This window comes from Pseudochaenichthys georgianus, chromosome 4 (assembly GCF_902827115.2).
Source record: "Pseudochaenichthys georgianus chromosome 4, fPseGeo1.2, whole genome shotgun sequence".
Lineage (NCBI taxonomy): Eukaryota > Metazoa > Chordata > Actinopteri > Perciformes > Channichthyidae > Pseudochaenichthys > Pseudochaenichthys georgianus.
Genome location: NC_047506.1, coordinates 21,785,263 through 21,807,757, shown reverse-complemented (window position 1 = coordinate 21,807,757; position 22,495 = coordinate 21,785,263). Strand labels below are relative to the sequence as shown.

The 22,495-nt window shown below is 40.2% G+C and overlaps 1 protein-coding gene and 1 non-coding gene across 4 annotated transcripts in view; one reads left to right on the top strand and one right to left on the bottom strand.

Moving 5' to 3' along the window:
* Positions 1-16,772, top strand: part of lepr (leptin receptor) — a 64,428-nt gene extending 47,656 nt beyond the window's left edge. For all 3 annotated transcript variants that reach the window (XM_034081776.2, XM_034081775.2, XM_034081777.2), the window contains exons 9-21: positions 443-609; positions 745-847; positions 1,141-1,240; positions 2,175-2,401; positions 3,389-3,543; positions 9,721-9,874; positions 10,962-11,044; positions 11,124-11,337; positions 13,105-13,311; positions 13,408-13,491; positions 13,598-13,697; positions 14,284-14,359; positions 15,171-16,772. In XM_034081776.2, the coding sequence (XP_033937667.1) occupies positions 443-609; positions 745-847; positions 1,141-1,240; positions 2,175-2,401; positions 3,389-3,543; positions 9,721-9,874; positions 10,962-11,044; positions 11,124-11,337; positions 13,105-13,311; positions 13,408-13,491; positions 13,598-13,697; positions 14,284-14,359; positions 15,171-16,082 (2,582 nt within the window). In that variant the 3' untranslated portion in view covers positions 16,083-16,772. The remainder of the gene's footprint in view (positions 1-442; positions 610-744; positions 848-1,140; positions 1,241-2,174; positions 2,402-3,388; positions 3,544-9,720; positions 9,875-10,961; positions 11,045-11,123; positions 11,338-13,104; positions 13,312-13,407; positions 13,492-13,597; positions 13,698-14,283; positions 14,360-15,170) is intronic.
* A 5,241-nt stretch (positions 16,773-22,013) lies between these two features.
* Positions 22,014-22,086, bottom strand: trnar-ucg (transfer RNA arginine (anticodon UCG)). Its single transcript has one exon. It is a non-coding gene; the product is annotated as a tRNA-Arg (tRNA).
* Positions 22,087-22,495: the final 409 nt, after the last annotated feature.

The window sequence follows — 22,495 nt, the reverse complement described above, 5'->3', positions numbered from 1 at the left end:
TTACTGCAAATGAAATACTGAAAGGGATAGAAAAGCAGCAACGTTTTGGAAAGTATTTCAATAAGCACTGTTAGCAATGTGTCATTCATTTTGTTTTCCTTTTGTCTACATGAAGATGTTTTCTTAGGCTGCATCTGAGGAGGTGGTTGGAGGACAACTCTTTACGCAGGTTCCATACAGAAAAAGTTTTCAAAATCTCAGTTTTTTTACTTTTGTAGAAAAACATACATTTTAAAATGAAAATGAGTCAGGCAATTGTTCACTGAAGGGTTTTTGTTTTTCCTCTTCTTTGTTACGTTTGACATCCATTTGGCTTCTGGTTTTTAACTTTGAGATTTCAATGACATTTATATAATAAGAAATGTCATAAGAGAGATCCTGTTAATCACAAAAAGTAAAAAGAACAAACAAACAATATCGTGATGTTTTTGTGTGTGTGCAGCGGTGAGCTACATCCCTCAGACAGTTGTAGCACGGTCTGGGGAAAATGTCACGATGTATTGTGTCTTCAACGACCACAGCATCAATGCCAGCACGGCCACATGGATGCTCAACTTGAACCCCAATCAGGCGCTTAATCGTAGTCTGTACCATCCGCTCAACCAATGGGTAAGGAACAAATATTTTCCTTCAGGTTTTGTGTGTTTCTGGGAACATTTCTAACTAGTTTAATGACTTCCCTGTGTATTTTAAGAAAAGTCAATGTAAATTCCAATTATTTTTGTCTTTTCATTCCCAAACCAGGTGAGCAAAATCACATTTCGTCCTTCAGAGACTCAGATGTATGCAGTGCTGCAGTGCAAGACTAAGAACTGGACCCAGGCACAAAGCCGGATCTATGTAGAAGGTAAGCCTTTTTGCGTGTTCACATCAAAGGTGAATATTACAGAAAAGAGACTCCATCTTTAGAAATCGTATATTTACAGTAGAATACATTGATGAGCGTTTCCTGTCGTGATTGTCGAACATCAACATATCCCCTCTGATCTTTTGAAGTTCCTGAAAGTCCCTGTGTGGACAAAGACAGGAAAGAGAGTGGTGACATGCCACAGAACAACAATGTGAACCAAAATAACCCCAGTACTCAGAGGCTACTTCAGGTGAAGTTTGTTATTGTGTATTTCTCTGTGTGTGTCCTAGGAGCTTACATCAAAATAAACTGTGAAACCAGTGGTGATATCGATGCTATGGAATGTAGCTGGACGAACACGCTGTACACTAACCCTAAAATCAGATACAGGTAAGCAGGCAATTTACATTTTACAGTTACTGTCTCCATGGATGTTTGTGCAAGCTATGGCATTGTTAATGAAACATCTGAAGTCTGTGTGCTGAATCACACATTTCCTGGACAAAGTGTACCGGACATTTAAGTGAGTACAGCCATAAAATATGTGCCAAAGGATATCGGGAAGTTTATTTCCTAAGTAAACAATAAGTCAACAGCAGTAAGGCTTCTGGCCTTACAGAAACACTAGGTCTTTACACTTGTAACACAGAAAAACAATGAGGACTGACAGAATGATGGATTGAGTGTTTCATAACTCTCTTGTACAACATGATTATGTACTCTGTTACCTCTAATTCTCCTGAATAGAGACTGAAAAAATACCTCATTCCATCTGGACATTATTATTTTTAAATGAGAACGGTTGTAATTCCAAGTGTTGTGTACAATGTAGTTCTCATTTGCACAGTTATGTCACCAATCTTATGTGTGACTGCAAGTTTAATTGCTAAGATCTGGGAATGCAGCAATATTGCTGAAAAGGTGTGAAGAAGAAGAAGAAGAAGAAGAAGAAGAAGAAGAAGAAGAAGAAGAAGAAGAAGAAGAAGAAGAAGAAGAAGAAGAAGAAGAAGAAGAAGAAGAAGAAGAAGAAGAAGAAGAAGAAGAAGAAGAAGAAGAAGAAGAAGAAGAAGAAGAAGAAGAAGAAGAAGAAGAAGAAGACTTGCCTGAACATATAATCACTTCTCATTTGACTTGAATCCAGCAAAAGATGTCCTTCTCCAAGATCATAGCAATTCCTTTGATGACTACAATGTCATCATATTCAATTAAAATTATGTTAAAAGCTACAGAAATTACTTTGCATTACCCATTAATCCGGGACTGACATACTGTAGCATTGTCTTTTAAGCTATAATGATCAGTGTATTTTTCTTACTCTCTTCAGGTGGGCTGACCTGCCGTGCGATGTGATGGAGAAGAGGGAACAAATGGGGGAGGAAGTGGGGCAGACGGGGCCTCCTTGGCCTTCCTGCTTGCCGTGTCTTCGAACCATGAAGACAAAGTGCACCTTCCAGCCTCTGAGGATGAACTGCTACAAGCTATGGCTGGAGGTGCCCTCCCTGCTAGGGCCCATCAGATCTAAACCCATCTACCTCACACCCACAGATCATGGTGAGCAAGATGTATTTGTGTGAGGAACATATCAAAATTAAAAAGAAGATAAAAGGGGGATTTAGTTGGATTTGAAAGTGTTTTAAGATAAAGTGGCACTCCTCCCACCTCAACATATTAGCAGGTTTACAGTATATCTGTCATTGTTTTTGTATCAATGACATACAAAGTTTTAACAAATTGCTTGAGACTTTGACCAAAGTAGAAACAGGGCATCTTTCTTGTCCATCAAACATGAGTTGCCTCTTGTCATTTATGATAATATCATATTTCAAAAATAAAAAAGCATGTGGAAATATCTACACAGTATTAGTTTTCTTCTGTTAAAGGTGGGGTAGGTAAGTTTCAAACCGGCTCGAGATACACTTTTTGTTATATTCCATGGAATGCTCTTAACATCCCGATAGCAATGAATATCTTAAGTGCTTTGACAAAAAATCCATAAAAAAAATGTCATCTGTAGAAGCCGTAATACTGTAAAAAGTATTAGCCGGCCCTGCTAAACGGATTGGATAGCCTACCTGCATGTCAGCCTTCCATCGGGGCACAAACTTATCACGTGCCCTCATTGGTCATGTGCGCGTTCGTGTGTGTTGGAGGAGGGGCTCTGTGAGGAAGTGGCAGATTTTCTCCGGTTGTGTATTTTCAAATTCTAGCGATTTCAAGCCGGTTTCTCAAACTTACCTACCCCACCTTTAAGTTTAGATATACTATAAAATAGATGTTGAAGGCAAAAATGTACTGCAGAGAAAAGCACTGCCACATTAAATATTCATACAGGAAACAGTTGTATGTTTGAAGAGAACATTTTAATTATTGAGGTCGTAGTAGTGCTTACTAGTTACAGAACAAAAAATGATTAACAGCATGAGATAAGAATGTAGAAATAAATATTTGTCAGGTTTTTTCATTACCTGCGATCATGTTTATTAGGTGTTCTGCAGCTGTAAGAGATTCACTCACTCTTCTATGCCATTACCCCTGCAGTGAAACCCCACACCCCCATTAATGTTAAGGCAGTGACCCAGAGCAGTGGGGTCCTAAACGTCACATGGGAGCCTCCCTCTCTGCCCTCCGATGGGCTCCAGTGTCAGTTTCGGTACCAGTCGCCCTCCGCTGTCAGAGCACAGCCAGAGTGGAAGGTAAGCTGGTCTGTTGGACTGTTTACCAACCTCAGGCTTCACATCTCATTATCTTTCCATAATGTTTTTCCCCCTGTAAGAAGGTAGTTTATCTTTCAAGAACTAGAAGTGAACCCTGTCTAGGACTCTGCCGGTAAATAAGTCTTAAAGGGGACCTATCATGCAAAATGCACTTTTTAATGTCCTTCATACACAAATATGTGTCCCCGGTGTGTAAGGGAACTCACAAAGTGTCAGAAAATAAAACCCTCTCTCTTTTCCTCCGTACCCAAATCTCTAAAAACGGGGGAACAACGGAGCTGATCCAGATTTGCGTCCGATATGACGTAATATCGGAAATGTGGGCTGGCTTTACACCCATGGCCCTATCAGAAACAAGTGATTTGAAACATTGCCCGACTGTTTTGGACGTAATATGGTCTTTGTTTACATTAGCATCGCTAACACTCAGAGCTAACCTGTACTGGAGAGAGCATGTGTAAAAAAGAAGCAAATAAAAAAAAGGTACTCACCTTGTGGTAAACCCGCAAGAGAAAAAGCATTTGAGCTCCATAGGCAAGGCAAAGCAAGGCAAGGCAAGGCAAGTTTATTTATATAGCACTTTTCAACACAAGGCAATTCAAAGTGCTTTACAAAAAATGAAAGACATTAAGAAAATGGCATTTAAAATCAGTCATTAAAAATAAAAGCTAATAAAATAAACATAAAAAGAAAAAATACATGGATAAAAGTTACAGTGCAGTCTAAGATATGAATAGTTCAATTAAAAGCAGCGACAAAAAGAAAAGTCTTCAGCCTGGATTTAAAAGTAGTAATAGTTGCAGCGGACCTGCAGGTTTCTGGGAGTTTGTTCTAGATGTTTGGAGCTTAATAACTGAATGCTGCTTTACCATGTTTAGTTCTGACTCTGGGGACAGAAAGCTGACCAGTCCCTGAAGACCTGAGAGATCTGGATGGTTAATAATTTAGCAGGAGGTCAGAAATGTATTTTGGGCCTATATGTGACCTGTCCATACTGTTTCAGAAATAATCCTTGATGTGGTTTGGAACATGTCATGGCGTTTAATCACGGCAGCATTTAGCTGCATCTGCTGGTAGAATTCTGAGCAGGCATTAGCTCTATGGAGCTATTTCAGGGTCATAAGTTTTGATCATTCAAAAAAATACAATTTATTTGAAAGTTCAAGTTTTTATCCTGAACTTTGAAAAATACAATGATGTATTCAAAATAAAAATAAGTATTTGAAATAATTGTTCAGGTTGAATATTATTTTGATTCAGTTCAGCAATTTTTTTGAATAAAATATTTATTTTCAGATTTCACTTTTATACATATTTTGATATTTGAATTCTTGTTTTTTTCAGTTGCAGATTTTTCTTTTTCAGATTCAAAACCATTATTTTTTCAGTTTCAAATCCTGTTTTTTCAGGTTTCACATTGCTTTTCACCTTAAGATCGTTTTTCACTTTCAGATCGTGTTTTTCCGCTTTCAGATCTTTTTTTTCCGCTTTTGGCCCTGATGTTGCTTGGGGGGCGGGGCAAAGAGTAGTTTGGCTTCCTGAGTGACAGGCCTCCCTCTGTCATGTTGCCTTCATGGATGTTAGGTAGCGCGAGAAATATAACTCAATACTTTCTATACACAATACTCCCGTGATTGGTGATAAACAAAACTGATACCAGCGTCAAAGTTCCGTTAAGCATGCTGTTGAGCATCGTAGTTGGCAAATATCAAGGTATAAGAGCAATAAACTGTGCAAGAATGCAGTGGCGGCTGGTGGAAAATATTTTTGGTGCGGCTGTTAATATAGTTGGGAGGAAGGACATTTTTGTTTTGTTTTGTTTTTTTTGGGAGAAATGACACCTTAAATTAGGACTTCTGGTAATGTAATGGCGCGTTTCCAGTGCAGCGCGGAACTCACTTTAAGCGTGCCGAACCGTGCGGGGCCCGTTTTTGGTTGCGTTTCCACTTGGCCTAGTACCGGCTAGCGGGTCCTAATTCACAGTTTTTCTGGCCCCATAAAATCTTGGTTCTAGGGCCAGGAACAACCAGGCTGAGTCGGGCTGAGTATGCTAAACTAGAGAGAGAATCGCTGGCAAGGGGGCTACAACTACAACAAGATGAACATATTTTACCGTGATTTAATTGTAATACACATTTCAAAATGATGTCGAATGAACAACATACTGATACCGGTTAGTAAAAACCATGAATTAACGCTTTGACAAGTCTTCAGATAGACGGCAGGCGAAAAACCCTTTTTAAAATGCGTGTTTTCTAAATGGAGCTTGGCTAAGCTAACGTTATATCCGACCGTCCACACTCACAAAAACGGCCTAAACAGACATAAATAAACCAGCGACTGTATTCTCCATGACACAGACAGTCTGTGGTTTGTACTTGTTTAACTTTTGTCTAGTTTCTGAACAGATCGTATCTGTCCCCGGCTGTTTGAAGAGCAAGCATGGGAAACAAAAGACAGCATTTACCTGTTTGCATCCAGCTAGCCATGCCTTTCTGGTGTACCAGCTACGTGAGAAGCCTCATTGATACGTTTTGTCTTTTTCACGAGCTTGCTGCGATATATACAAATCGGGTTGGTCCGGTCCAAGGTCTTTAAGTATCAATGTATCTCCCAAACTTCTCCTTTCGAAAGGATTGGAGAGTAGCTCTTGCACGGAATTGGGTGCGGACCGAGGTCCGGCGACTCCACCTGCACACGAAGCCATTCTCATCCAACTACTGCGTCACCTTGGTCACTCACGAGTCTAAAAAACAACTCACGTCAACGCACGTAAGCAACGTGGGCGCAAACGTGAGCGCAAACGTGGGCGCAAACGTGTGCGCAAACGTGAGCGCCCTCGTGACCAACATATTTGACGGCGCTGATTGGCTGAAATTATGTTTCGGCGGCACAGTTTACTATTGAGACTTTTGCAACGTGCTGGTTGCTGCTGTTTGGCTCGGGGGCTCCTTGCACGGCGCCCGGTAATGATAAACTAATGCCACGGGCAAGGCCAGGCAGGAAACATGTGACTTATCAGTAACTTTAGACATCGTAACACAATTTCAAACGAGATTTTATTGTAGATTATACATTTTACTGATACCAATTGTATGATATTTACCTTGTTCATTAAAAATAAAAATATAAAATATATATATATATTTTTTTTTTTAAATTGAATTTAATATATTTTTTAATATTTTTCTTGGTATGTGGGAAGAGGTGGGGCGGCGTCCCTATGGGCCGGCCGCCACTGCTATAATGTGAAATTACGTATCCGCAACAAGCCAGCAGGTTGTTCTAGTGGACCTGACGCCATCCCCCGCTGTCTCACGGAGAGATACCGCAGGTCCTTCCTTCCTGCAGCGGTCAGACTATAGAACCAGCACAGCCCCTAGGGACGTCCCACAGGGGATACATTTACATTGTCACAGCAGAGAAGAGCCAAAGACCGCTTAATGTTACCTAAAGCATGCATACAAAAAGTATTAAAGATTATATATTTTTTTTTTAAGTTACACATTTTACATAATACACACCCTGTAACAGTTCTGCGGATTTAGCAGCCAGGTATATATTGCACAGTTTTTAACGGCATATATATATTGCACATATTGCAAATATTGCACATAGTTGTTATTTATCAACAAGAGGTGTTATAGTCTGTGTTGTTTTGTGCGGGGTCTAAAGGTATTCTGATTCTGATCGCAAAAACCAAGCCAATACTATGCTGCGTTCATGGAGCTACGTGGAAATGTGGAAGGACAATGCTTGATTGCGGATTATAATTTCATATTCTAGCACAGTGTATTGCTCTTATACCTCGATTGTTGCCAACTACGATGCTCAACAGCTCGCTTAATCACGGGAGTACTGTGTATAGAAAGTATTGAGTTATATTTCTCGCGCTACCTAACATCTATGAAGGCATCATGACAGAGGGAGGCCTGCCACCAACCTGCCACTCAGGATGCCAAACTACTCTTTGCTAAGCCCCGCCCCCTCAAGCAACATCAGGCCAGGGTCAAAAGTCTGAAAGCGAGAAAAAAATATCTGAAAGCGAAAAAAAAGATCTGAAGGTGAAAAGCAATGTGAAACCTGAAAAAACAAGATTTGAAACTGAAAAAATAATTGTTTTGAATCTGAAAATGAAAAATCTGCAGCTGAAAAAAATAAGGTTTCTACGGAGCCCTGAAGAGTTCATTAAGAGAAAAATAAATAAAACGTGGCCACGCTTTAGTAACTCGTGCGCACGCTTTAGTAACTCGTGCGCACGAGTTACTAAAGCGTGCGCACGAGTTACTAAAGCGTGCGCACGGGTTAATAAAGCATGGCCTCGTTTTATTTAAATTGAGGGATTCCTGTGACTCACAGAATCTGCTGCTGCCCACAGCTGTTTTATAGAAGGAAAACATCCTTCACTTTATGAAATCTCTGTGGCACCAGTGGCCTGTACTACGAAGCAGGATTTGCTATTTACACTATTCATTCATGAAGTATGACGCTGCGCTGTCAGCATGCGTCTCCATGTTTGTGATTGGTCAAATGTTGGTAACCCCGTCCCTTTCACGTGAACGCACTCTCAGCCGGACAGAGAAACCCTGGTTGATTTGCTGAGTTAATAACCAGCTTCGTAGGACCGCTTAGCGACATCGCGTTTGTTAGGGTTAGTTAAGCCGGGTAAATCAAACATATCCAGGGTCTGTTGAACTGGCTTCGTCGTACAGGGCGCTGGAGGCAGTAACGTGTAATTCAGCAGAATCTGAGAAGAGCAGCACCAGCTGTAAAGAACGGTGCCTTTTACTGTTTACTTCACTGCGTTGCCCTTCATTAGAACCGCTGGATAGAGATCGAGGCTGCTACGTTCAACCACACACACCTCTACACACATCGAACTACCAGAGTATTCCCCCCTCGTTTTATGAAGTGTGTGTGTGTGTGTGTGTGTGTGTGTGTGTGTGTGTGTGTGTGTGTGTGTGTGTGTGTGTGTGTGTGTGTGTGTGTGTGTGTGTGTGTGTGTGTGTGTGTGTGTGTGTGTGTGTGTGTGTGTGTGTGTGTGTGTGTGTGTGTGTGTGTGTGTGTGTGTGTGTGTGTGTGTGTGTGTGTGTGTGTGTGTGTGTGTGTGTGTGTGTGTGTGTGTGTGTGTGTGTGTGTGTGTGTGTGTGTGTGTGTGTGTGTGTGTGTGTCCGACACCCCCGGCATTTGTTTTCAAATTACCACGAACAGTAATTTACACAAATCTGGTTCTCCATAGTTATATGTGTATTCCCAAGTGAAAGAAATTCGTTTAATCTTAATCTCGATGTGCTATAGTCCTGCCGGAGTGCACCGGAACGAACGATACTATCAAATGCCCACACACACACAAAACGAGGCCACGCTTTAGTAACTCGTGCGCACGCTTTAGTAACTCGTGCGCACGAGTTACTAAAGCGTGCGCACGAGTTACTAAAGCGTGCGCACGTTTTATTTATTTTTCTCTCTGTGAACCCTCCAGGGCTCAAATATCAAAATATTTATAAAAATGAAATCTGAAAATATATATTTTATTCCAAAAAATTGCTGAACTGAATCAAAATAATATTCAACCTGAAACATTATTTCAAATACTTATTTTTATTTTGAATACATCATTGTATTTTTTCAAAGTTCAGGATAAAAACTTTAACTTTCAAATACATTTTATTTTTTGAATGAGCAAAACTTATGACCCTGAAATAGCTCCATACTATACATATAGCTCCCCCTCCTCTTTTCTTTTTTTTGTTCAAGCTAAGGACCCCGAATCAGCAGTTCTCTAACAGGGCTGAAATAGAGGGATATGAGGGCATGATCTGTTTGGTATTTTGAGCAAAACACTACATGACATGTTTTTATATATCCGAGACCCATAATATATGCCTAAAAATAGCATAATAGGAGGCCTTTAAATGACGCAGGATTCTTTAGCATAAACACAACGGGTCAGTTTGACATGATCTAAAATAATTCTATATTCCTGTCCTCTTTTGGAAATTGGAGACATGATATCAAATGATGAGAAAGACGAGGAAGCAAATGTCTATCTTCATTTGAGTGAAGTATGGATGAAATCGCCCCAGATAAGCTATATTTTTCATTTCTTTTAAATAAAATGACCACTTAATAACTGTGAAAATGTCATGCCTGCAGGTCCAGAGTCCAGTGCGGGAGAGGTGGGCGGAGGCTGTAGTGTCGGACATGTGCCGGGTGTACGTGGTGCAAGCACGCTGCATGCACACCAAAGGCACCGGCTACTGGAGCGAGTGGAGCGATTCAGTCTACTCCACTCCCCAGAACAGCAGAGGTACAGTTTGGCACCTTTACTTTCATCCTGATCTGAAAATGACTCCCATGATACACATTTCTTTATATTAACCTATCATTTAGTTTAGACAGACATCATTATATTACTGTGATTCAAATGGCAATTTGCTATTCCCGCTATGTTGAGCTTATTCAGCAACGGTTTCATGTATTACAGTCGGTTTTATGTTTTCAAAAAGTAATACAACATGTTTTAACAAAAAAGGAAGTTTGTATTAATTTTTTTTGTTAACCATTGCTGTTCTGGAAGATGTGACGGGATGCATAAAGCTGTCCATCCTACTTTATTTGTAATTCAGAAAAGTAGTACCTCAGTTGATTTATTTTCTCAATTATGCAAGCCATTAAATTCTATATACTAGAGATTATTATTATTAGGCTTTGAGGCGGTGTTGTTTGTGTTTGTCTTAGTGGTTGTAATAGTGTCACTTCTGTGGGTATTAATGCTAAGAGTGTTTTACTGATTGTACTAGACCAAGAATTAAACTCTACCGCTAACATAATGGTGAAAGCCATCCTCTAACGCAGTGATTCTCAAACTTTATTCAATAATGTACCCCTTTTGAAAAAAAAATTCAGCCAAGTATCCCCTGATCAGCGCAAAAACAATTTGTTAGGGAAGAAATGCCTATATAAAGAGGTACAGTACAGTGCTGCACCATCGGTGTCTGATTTATTAAAACAACAACATTGTAACTGAGAAACACTTAAATGCTACATTTCAAATGTTTACAATCCATCACTAAATTCATGGCAAACCAATTTTAACATCATGCAATAACACTAAAACGACATTAGTTGCATTTAACTGATCTTTTTAATAAGTTGTACTTACAATTTAGTGAGAAACATGGGCTTGTGCTTCACTGAGGATCTTTGTTACAGGAAGGCCACTGCAGTTATTACACTTTGAAATATGTGTAACTCTGTTAATAATAAACCCACACTTTCCCATTACATTAAAATAAATCTCACGTATCTCCTGCAGTACTCCAATGTACCCCTAGGGGTCCGTGTGCCCCCATTTGAGAACCACTGCTCTAACGTATTGTTGGTCTGCCTCTCAGCTCCTGAGCGTGGCCCTGATTTCTGGAGAATCCTTCAAGATGATCCACACAGAAACCAGACTAATGTTACTCTACTATTGGAAGTAAGAATCTAAAACAAACATGTCTAGGCTTGTAATAACACAATTCAATCTAATACAATTTTTATTTTTTATTTTGCAGCCTCTCCAAATATCCATGCGCTCTTACTGTGTGGATGGATTTATAGTGCAGTACCAGCCGTTGAGTGGCTCTGTGAGGAGGGAGCAGATGGAGCTGGCCTCCTCCTACAGCTTCCAGTGGAACCAGGTTCCCCAAACTGTGACCGTGGAGGCCTACAACAATCTGGGGAGCTCCGCTAACAACATCAACATGACACTGGAGAAACAGCCCAAACGTGAGTAAAGATGTTCAAATTGTGAAAAATGTGTTTATTTGTATTTCTTCTGACCTTTTGAGAGAAGGAATTAAACATGTGTTCTCATACACACATCAAAGTCAAAGTCAACTTTAAAGTCAATCTTACTCAGTTTGTGTTTACAGACAGAGAGATCGAAATTACGTTTCCAACAATCCCGAATATAAAATAAATTATACAATATACAGATGTGTATACAAATATGTATAACATAATGTATATCCTATATACACAATCAACAGACACATCTACACTTATGCACACATTAAGATAAAAAACACAACATTCAATATATACAAAATAACAATCACTTCAATATCAATATCTTTGGTGCATGATTGTCCATAGAATGTGCATTTATTGCAGATTGTCCATAGCAGCGTAAAAAAAAGTGTCTTTAAAAAATCTACTTTTATGAATTTGAGCCCCTTTAAACATCATCTTCATTGTTTCAAAATAACATGACACAAAATCATTTTGTTGATCATCATTATCAGGCAAAAATGTTCTTCCTCTGAGCTGTTTGACAGAGAATTTTCCACTATGACCATGATATGATACGTGACATGAGGACATCTCCGTCAAAGCCTGGGGACACAAACAGCCATCCATTAGGACATGGCACTTGGCACATGGCACACATTTGTCTCTGGAGAGCTTATGAGAGCCCTGATTGAGCCCCTGCTGCCATTAGCTGTAGTGTAGAAAACATTATTCGCAGCACTCCAACAGAGATATTTTTTTGATGACAGTTTTTTGTTAGACACAGGGATGTTTGGGTGAAATGTGTGAGTTGTCATTGAAATACGACTTCAAAGATGTTTAATGTATATTACAGAGAAAGTTGTTTTTGAGACATTTTTAAATAAGTATTCAGAGAACATTTGTATGGTAGGTAATGATTCAGACTGTATCTTATAATCCCCATCGAACTTAGCAAACTAATGAATTACCTTTTCTCTTGAAGCATCTTTATTTGTCATGATTCTCTATTCGTTTATTCAGATTTTTGATTTGACACTAATTTGTATATAGAAAAGCCACCTACAGTGGCCGTGATCAATACTTTTTTATTAACACTGAAATTCGATCAAGTGGTAGGTCGTCATTTATTCATCCAACCCCTTCTAAAACCTTTTAGCGTCTTTAAGTTCAATGTTTTCAGCCTTCAACTTTACTTTTCTTATTCACTGTCATTACTCTTGTCATGAATGTTTTGAGCTGCAGGAGGCAACTACTTCCTTCTAAAAATAATCCTTTGTGCCTTAAGCTTGAAGGGTCCGATATTTCTCTCAGAATTTGGTGAAAATCCAAGCTCACTTTAAGAGCTGCAACAATACAAATAAAGAAAAGTGCTGAATCTTCATATCAAAGGTTGTGAAAACACGATTTTCTGCCATTTTTCCATTAATAAATAACTTAGTCGGCAAAAGCATTAATGTTGATCCTATCGTCTGTCAGTCAACTAATTGTTGCAGCTTAATCCACAGCAGACAAAAAAACAGAAACTGCAGACACATGAATCTGGATACTTCCCGTCAGGCTGCTAGACAATGGGCGTGCAGTTCTCTCCAAATCCCTCCTCAAAACACAGGAGTAGTAGATATTTCTTTCTGAGAATGGTGTTCTGTTTCTCTATAGCTGAGTTAAAGATACATGGAGGGTACATTTCTTTTTCGATTTCCTGAAGTTATGCAATAATATGAAAACTTGTCAGCTGGTAGAAACTCTTTTCCCTCTCTGCAGGCCGCTGTGTGCACTCGTTCAGTGTGTTGGTCATCAACAGCACCTGTGTGTCTCTGTCCTGGAGCCTGTTGGACCCTCCCTCAGTGCCTCTGTACATGGTAGTGCAGTGGTCTCCACAGAGGCAGCAGGGCTATGACCCTCACAAAGGCCGGAGCAGTGACACTTGGGCCAGACTGCCCTACACCAAGCGTCCCATCTACCTGAGAGGTAACACAATCTCTTCAATGTTCCTTATTTTTGATCTCTTTGGGTTAGAGTGAGTATGTAAACTCAGCAAACATGATTTCAATGCATCGTTTGCAGGTAATTTTTTAGGCTCAGAGGACTCTGGCTTCCAATTGTACCCTGTGTTTGCTGATGGAGAAGGCGAGCCAATGTACGCTAAAGGTAGGCTGTCCATTTCTGGCTGTTTTATTCAAAATTCAAGGATGACAGGATTCCAGCACTTCCACGGTTTAATTAAGTATAGCTCTGATGTATTTTTTTTCAACAGTTGCAGCCACCAGAGAAGACCCTGCTGCCTACATGATGCTCATGATCATCTCCTTCCTCTCCATCGTCCTGTTAGTCACCCTCATCCTCTCCCAGAACCAGTAAGAGCCTCTTTTTCAGTGGCGGTTCTAGACCAATTATTTAATGAGAGGGGCACAATAAAAGCGGGTTAAAAAGACAAAGACGGTATAAAGAACATAAAATACAGTATTTGGTATTTGGCATTTGTTTTTATAAAGGTATTTGTTTTAGTAAATGTAAGTTACAGTCCTTTTTGTTTCAGTAGTTTTTTTCATTTAGAGTATTTGTTTTAGTAACTTTAAGTGACAATTTAATTAAAAAACATAAACAGTATTTGCTTTTATACAAGGTAATGAACAGTTTAATCTCCACTGTACATCCGGGTCTCTGATTTGATTTAGTTCCAATAAATCGTAATGTTGCTTTTTTTTTTGTAGGGGGGCCACAGGGGGGTCCCTGGTCAGTGTTACGGGGGCACTGCTTATAGAGCAGACACATTGACCATGACAAATTAGGAGTTGGGCATTGAACAGGTCACAAGGGTGTAATTACACTTGTTATCTGCAGGGAAGTGTGTGTGGGGGGGGGGGGGGGGGGGTGAGAGGAGACAAAGAAGCCTGTAGCAAAGAAGGATGTACTCTAAATATCTGTTGCAATTCTCTCTAGGATGAAGAAGATTGTCTGGAAGAAAGTGCCCAACCCAAACCAGTGCTCCTGGGCCAAAGGACTAGACTTCAAAAAGGTACAAAATAAAACTATTTATTCCTAAATGATAACTCATGGTCATGATTTGTTTTGTATCAACCTTTCATATAATCCTGGACACAACTTACAAAAAAAAAACTTGTTTTACACTGTTTCATCGCACTTTGTCACCTTTCCGGTCCGGTCTTTAAACTAAAACAGCTATACGTCATTAGTCGAATCCAACTGTCAGGAAAGCAAGTTAGTGCATTTTATAAAGTGTTACATTTGTCCTTTAAATCAATACAATTATGCCTTTGCCCAAAGCAATGTTCAAAGTGTGGTGGAAATTCCACACTTCCTCACCTTCTGGTAAGAAAAGAACAAATATACAAGCTTAAACCAAAGTCGTGTTATAGCATTTAACAGAATCAATCATATTTCCAGCTGGAAAGGACAGAGGTCCTGCACTAGTAGATAGTACCAGGATCTGACCCCGTTACACAGAAAAGCAATGTCATTTATACAGATGAGACACAGGAAGGAAGGCAATCCACATTACAGTCCTAAATTGGGACTGGGCAGACAGAAGGGGAAGCGCAGCATGTTAATTACAACCCCTAACATCCATATGATAATTGCCTGACAATGGTCAGGGCGACACCCTTCTGTCTGAGAACATTGTAGAAACCTACATGTATATTGAATCACTGTAAATTCCATCATACAAAGCAATAGGGCAGTGCTGTAAATTAATATTTCTTTGTCATTTTTACATTTAGGAAATGTAATACTGGTTACTGGGCTTTATAGTAAGCTAATAATAATACACAAACTAATGCTTGATCTGTTTTTGCATATTGTTCTAGGGTGCCACCTTTGACCTCCTGTTCAGACCTTCAGAGGGTCTGTCAACCTGGCCGCTGCCCCTGCCCTCTGAGAACATTTCTAAAGCTTCCATATTGGACAAAACAGATCTCTCGGCTATGAATAAAGCTTTAGTCCAAGCCCCATGTGTGTCCCTAACTCCAGCCCCTGCATTTTCCATATCCCTTACTCCGGGGTTTGACACTGAGGCTCACCCGGCTCAACCCAGCGAGAGTGAGGGGCTCCTAAGTGGAACGTCCTTAGCCCTAAATGTGAATACCATTTCCCAGTCAATAATAGATGAGTTACTACTACCAGACCAGACCTCAGGCAGCAATGACAGCTCTACTCACTCTTTGGTCACCTACGCCACGGTGCTGCTCTCTGGTCTGAAACAGGAGCAGCAGCCCTCTCACCTCCACTACAAGGACGGTAGCGGCAACAGCTCAAGCGACGAAGGCAACTTCTCTACCAACAACTCAGACATTTCTGGACCTTTCGTTGGTGGCTTGTGGGAGCTGGACAGCTGCCGAGGTGGAGAGATGGATGACCTGCGGCTCTCCTGCTTATACAACTCTGTGGAGGAGCTTTCTGAAACATCAGATCAAGAACACAAAGGAGAGGAAGAGGTTAGAGGAATTAAAGACTTCTTTCATCTGGAAATGGACTTTCCAGCGGCGGATGAGAAGAGTGAGAAAGATGAGCAGACAGGAGAAGAGACAAATATTGAGCTGCTTAAAAATGTAGTTTTGAACAGAGATGAGCGTGCTGTGGAGTTGCACCCTTTGCTCGGGCCTGAGGACTCGAGAGAGCTGCAGTCGGCGTCGGCGCGTGGCTTTTCTCAGCTGTACCAGCCTCAGTTCAGGACTGCTGCGTGCATGAGGCAACTCGCTGCTCACCCACAAGACGGCTAACTCCAGCCGTGACACTTTAATTTAATTCAATTTAATCAATTTCGTTGCGGATTGCTTCATTCCGCTTTCACCAACGCGGATTAGCACGTTCCTTCAGACAATGTGAGGTGTGGAGCTAAGGAATGTATTAGAATAACTTGTCTGAGTAGTGATTGCAAATTGATAACAATCAATGCTGCTATTGTTTTCTGCGTGAAAAGATATTAAGAGGGCACAAGCCTTATAAAGGCATTTCTTTCTTTCTTTATGGGTCTCTAAACTCAGATTTTACTGTGTCACACTGCTCCTCGCAATCAGTTACTTTTAAGCTATTACAGAGAGCAGCACATGCAGTACATTGGTCAACAATGGAGTAATTAAAGGTCCCATGTCATGCTTTTCCGGTTATTACCCGTCCCCTTGTGTGTTATCAAGGTTTTTATGCATGTAAATGGTCTGCAGAGTCACAAACCCTCAAAGTACACCCTGTAGCGCGTAAAACTCTAACACAGAAAATACCTGTCTATGCTGCCCCAGAACGCCTCGTTGGAGATTTCTCTTTTTCTTCCTGGGTACAGTGACGTGCCCATACCCAAATGAACCAATCGGTGGCTTCCTCACACACACTCAATATTTTCTCAGCTGCAGCTCTGCCAATTTCTGTGTGTGTGTGTGTGTGTGTGTGTGTGTGTGTGTGTGTGTGTGTGTGTGTGTGTGTGTGTGTGTGTGTGTGTGTGTGTGTGTGTGTGTGTGTGTGTGTGTGTGTGTGTGTGTGTGTGTGTGTGTGTGTGTGTGTGTGTGTGTGTGTGTGTGTGTGTGTGTGTGTGTGTGTGTGTGTGTGTGTGTGTGTGTGTGTGTGTGTGTGTGTGTGTGTGTGTGTGTGTGTGTGTGTGTGTGTGTGTGTGTGTGTGTGTGTGTGTGTGTGTGTGTGTGTGTGTGTGTGTTTCTCACTCTCATCCCGTCACATATTGACGGACGGTCAGGGCCCCTCCCCGTCGCTATATTACGTACAGGGTACCCCTTTCCCGTCATTTTCTACGGGCAGGGCGTCCCATAGACCTTCATTGCGGACACAGCGGACCCCTTGCCCGTCAGGCTTCTACGGGCAGGGCGTCCCATGGACCTTCATAATGCCTATTTTAAGGTTCATTTGGCCATTAAAATGCGTTTTGATCTCATTTTATGCGAGTAATGAGTTTTTATTTCGGATTATGTGTGCAGTACATGTACATGATGTTTAGTTTGCTAGTTATGACGAAGATTACTTCATGAATGTGTACACATTCATGGTTGCTAAGGTGGTTGCTATGGACGCTGCAACAGCTCCCAGACCACGTGATCAACAACAATGGCTGTCCTTCGTGTTATTCTCGGTGGAAAAATGCCTATTTTAAGGTTAATTTGGCCATTAAAATGCGTTTTGATGTCATTGTATGCGAGTAATGAGTTTTTATTTCTGATTAGTTGTGCAGTACATGTACATGATGTTTAGTTTGCTAGTTATGACGAAGATTACCTTACGTCTGTGAGGAAAATACATGGGCTCAGAGCCTCGTATTTTTAAAATCTTTTTTTCCTTCTAATTTGTTATTCTTTTCAAAATAACACACTGTTATTTACTCACCAATAACATACAATTATCCTTGCTTTTATTTATTGGTTTAATTCCATAATCTCGGTCTTTTTTGGTGTTCGTCAGGAACTGAATTTCAAAATAAAAATAACCGGAAACAGACGTAGGCCTATAAGGGACAGTTCGAGCATCATTGCGATTGTCAAAATGTTTGAGTTTAGGATGGCCGAAGACACTACACTACCCAGAATCCCCAGCTATCGTTGAGGACTACAGTGCCCGTGATTACTCTTCTAGGTCTGGGATTGGATGTTGGAGTGGCAGTGCGCCAAGGTTACAGCGTCAAACAGCTGTGTGAAATGGAACGAAACCACGCCAGACTATCCAAAACTGGAATCGAACGCCCCCCCAGAACTACACACTACACTATTGTGTTTCGCAAAATGTTCTATGGGACGTCTCTACTGAACTTTTTCGTTTTCCCACAATTAGAAGTTGCCAGTATTAAACACATTGGTGTTATCAAATGTAAAACATATAATTAATAAATGGATAAAAATCGCTGTCCATAATGCGCAGCATCAATATATAGCATTAATATACCCATATGAAAGCTCATTGATACTTTGTAATTCTACTCCACTACAATTCAGAGGTTAACCTGGTATTTTTACTCCACTGCATTTATTTGAGTTACTTTGCAGATTCTGATTAATGATGTGAAATATAAACAACCCTTAAATCAGACTTTAGTTACACCTGAGTAAAATTCAGATAAGGTGATTGTCAAGTGCCAACAATCAGGAGAGATATTTGATACTTGTGCTTGAGAAGACTAAACATGTATCTGCAATTGACATTAATGGAAACGAGTAATAAAGTATATTAATTACTCGTTATTCTCTACTAATAGTTAATTAAAGACTATATATTATGGCTATTTTGCACATCCCTTTCAAGATTTTAAAGGTGTATTGACATATCATTTACACAACTTACGGTGTAGTTATGAAATGAATGAAAAACTTGGGTCACAGGTCCCTCAACAGTGCAGTACAAGACATCTATCAATATGTGTGTACCTCCACCATTAAACTGTCATATTCTGCACATTTCTTATTCTATCTACATACATAAGAGTATAATCCATATGTATAATATCAGTTAAAATAAGTGCTTCAACATAGTTAACATTGCAGGAAAGCAATATATTAGACGTTAAGTACTTTGTATTTATCTGTAGATAGATACCCCCAACGTTTTTTTCTTATTTAAAAGAAGACCGTAATCTGTTATTTAATGTTTAAATAAAGGTTAATTCGTTTTTCTGTTTTGCACCTCCTCCTATTAATATCTTTGTACATCCTGCACTAAACTGTTTTATTGAAGAGATCACTTATAGTATCTTCTTGATTTTTTATATTCTATATTTCTATCACAGACCTTCTACTTTCCCCCTATGAAAGTATATGTACTCTTAATATTTTTTTAATCAAATATAACACATAAAAACAATAATTCAATAACGTGCTTTAACCACTAGGCACACAAGGTACACACAGACACTTATGTACAACATCTGAAGATGTGTAGTTTTATTCATGCTTTCACATAATTTTACAGCATATTGCTATACTATTTCAGAATCAGTATTTACATTCTTACATTCAAAATGCAATCCAATTCAAATCAGTAATATCTTTAAAAACTACAGTCCTTTTTATCAGCTGTGCACCGTTATGGTGTAAATATAACCTATCTATGAATTACATCAAATGTAAAAGTCAGCCGAATTAGTGTTGATACTGCAAGGAGACGTATTGTGTGAAGAGAAATTGAGAAGTTTTTTAATTGTTGATATATTTATGATCCACGTCAAGTATTCAGTTTCGGCGGCATTTCTTCAGTTTTTCCATAGGTCTTCTCATCAGGGCTCTCTAAATAAAGAACTACGGCAGATCTGTAATATTTAATGCAGCCGAACCGTGTATTACAATGCCGTTATGTGATGACTTTCAAAGAGAAAAGCAAGAGCACTCGGAATTAAGTATTATTTTAGTCTTTTCAAATGTTTTCCGGATTTCATATAATATCGGAAAAAAAAAGTTTTAACAACATGTTTATTTATTGATTTTTCATTCCTGTATAATCATTTTGTGCAAAGATGGCACTGTTTGTCAGAGCACTTCATCCTTCTGGGATTTCATGAAGAACAGCTCCAACGCCTGTGTGTGTGGGAACACCTCTGGTGCTGGTCCATTAACTGCCAGTGTTTCCCACAGATCTGTTTCCCACATATCTGAAATAGCGGTAGTGGTGGTAGCGGGGGGCGGGGGGGGGTGAGGTGAGGTGAGGTGACGTGACGTGACGTGCAACAACATTAACCTTTCTGTTGGTCGCTTGTTAGCAGACCCTTCACGCGATGGCAGAGCGAACAGGTACAGGCAGGGCCCATAATGATAGCCCTATAGTTTAAATCTACTACCCACACATGAACATATGGAAATGGGTTACTATTTAAAAAAATAAATGTATTTATAAATGTATTTAGGAACCTATCCATGTGATTTTTAGTGGGGGTCGACCTCAAATCCTCTATGGGGGTCCAGGGGCATGCTCCCCCGGTAAGATTTTATTTTGGAGTTAAATGCATCAATCTGGTGCATTTTGAAGGGAAAATATAGAGACTAGATCTATGGAAACACCTATATTAAACAGAATGTATACATTTCAAGAATCATAAAATCATGGCCATAACCAATAACATACCATTTCCAATATGAAAAAAACACTGAAACTTGTTTATTAATTTATTTTTGGTTCATTTATAGTTGTGAATGTGTCTGTGCTCCTGAATCAGCCTCTCCTGTCTCCCTCCTCTCCCCCCTGCTCCTCTTTGAGGCAGCAGCAAAGACTAGTTTTCTCTCAACAAGTTTTAAAAGTGTATCTTACCTTTTTTCACCTTAATATGTGTTTAAATAACTGGTGACCACACCGTTTGAGACCCACTGAGAACTTAGACTAAGTTAACTATCTAAACACTCAGAGAGTCCTTTACCTCACCTGGGCTGAGGTTATCCCGAGCTTGAATGACACACAGAGACCAATCAAGGGCTTTGATTTATGATCTGTATGACAGTGGCCATGTCGGCAGGCCACATCATGTGGACTGTGAGGCAGGCCACTTAACAAGCCAGAAGGAGGCGAGATCAGTGCAAGGGAGTGAGGGATCATTGTCCACAAGTTAATCGATCGCAGATGGCGTCGTGGTCACGGACGAATAACAAAATAAATTAGTAAAAAATTATAAAAAAAAACAAAAACCTAAATGGGTCGCGAAATATACTTGGGCGGCCGTTAATATACCTGGGCGGCCCGCCCAAGTATAGTCTATGTGTGGGAAACCTTGATATACTACACAGAGATGATGTACAAGAAACCAATGTGATTTTGGAAAATTGCACAATATAAATCTATTTTAGTAGACTTCAACAATGGAATTATGATCAGTATAAATGACCATGACATGGGACCTTTTAAGGTGTTAAGCAACTTAAAAAAGCCTACACCATTTTTCACAGCTGGTCAAACATTAGCATGAAAACAAAAGATGGCGGAATGGTGTGTGTGCCAACATTCACTAGAGGCTTCTCAATACTAAAATGTCCCCTCCTCGACTCCTCGGTCCTCCGGTAGTGACCCGGAAATGAATTTCAGCGCGCCATTTTGAAGGACGTCTCATTTCTCTAAATGCACATCGAGGATCGAGCGTCGAGGAGGCTCTCTGGAGGAGCTATAACCGAGGATACACTGATGGTTCCTCCACGGCTCCTCCGCGGATGCATTTCCGGGAACGGTGGAGGCGTGACGCACGGCCGGACTTATCTCAGCCAATGACAGCTCTGCATGCATCCCCTGGATATTATTTTAGAACCTGCTCGCATCGCAACGCACGGGGGGGGATATATCCAGTCTCTGATTGTGTTACGTTATTATGAGAGTGCTCTCATACTTTAAATTGCATATATTTATATACATATATTTGTGTGTGTGTGTCCGCATCTGTAGCCTGTTGTCTGTTGTCACTTCAAAGCAGTTTGGGTAAGGAAATACATTGCAGGTTCATGATGATTACAATATAATATTGGGAGGGATAATGGTCACACACAGTGAAATGTGTTCTCTGCTTTTAACCATAGACTGTATATAAAACTTTTACCCCATCCTAGTACCAGAAGTCTTACTAGGAGCAGTGGGCAACAATGCCATGGTCCACAGCAGGGCAGGGGGTGAAACTGGGACCTCTCCAAGTACTTGTCCACACTCCGTATTATAGGTCTGGTCAGTCCAAGCCCATACTGTCTGAGCCGGCTAAAGAGAGACCACGAAGGGACTCGAACCCTCAATCTTCTGATTCGAAGTCAGACGCCTTATCCATTAGGCCACGCGGTCTGATGCAGACTGTGAGTAATCGCAGGTTATTTAAAGGCACAATCTGCTGCAGTTGTCGAGCTTGTGCAACAACATCTGCATGCTCTTACTTTTCCAACAACCCAAATAATGTATGTTTGCGCTGTAATATATTTGACACTTCGTTAAGGTTTGTGAGAAACACGATATCTATTTGTGGCTGTGTTTCCCTTTAACAAACATCTGCTGCCTGGTGTAAAAAAATAAATAAAAAGGACAAGAATGTATCTTTGAAACCATACAAAAAACGTTATAAAGCTAATGAGAATATTTGTCGCCACAAATGTTTATTGTACATTGAGATATTTTGTCTATTTTTAATGGTGGAAATACATGGTTTATTGTGAGTTTGTTTGGTTTGTGTAAAAGTGATCAGCATGACCCGTGAACA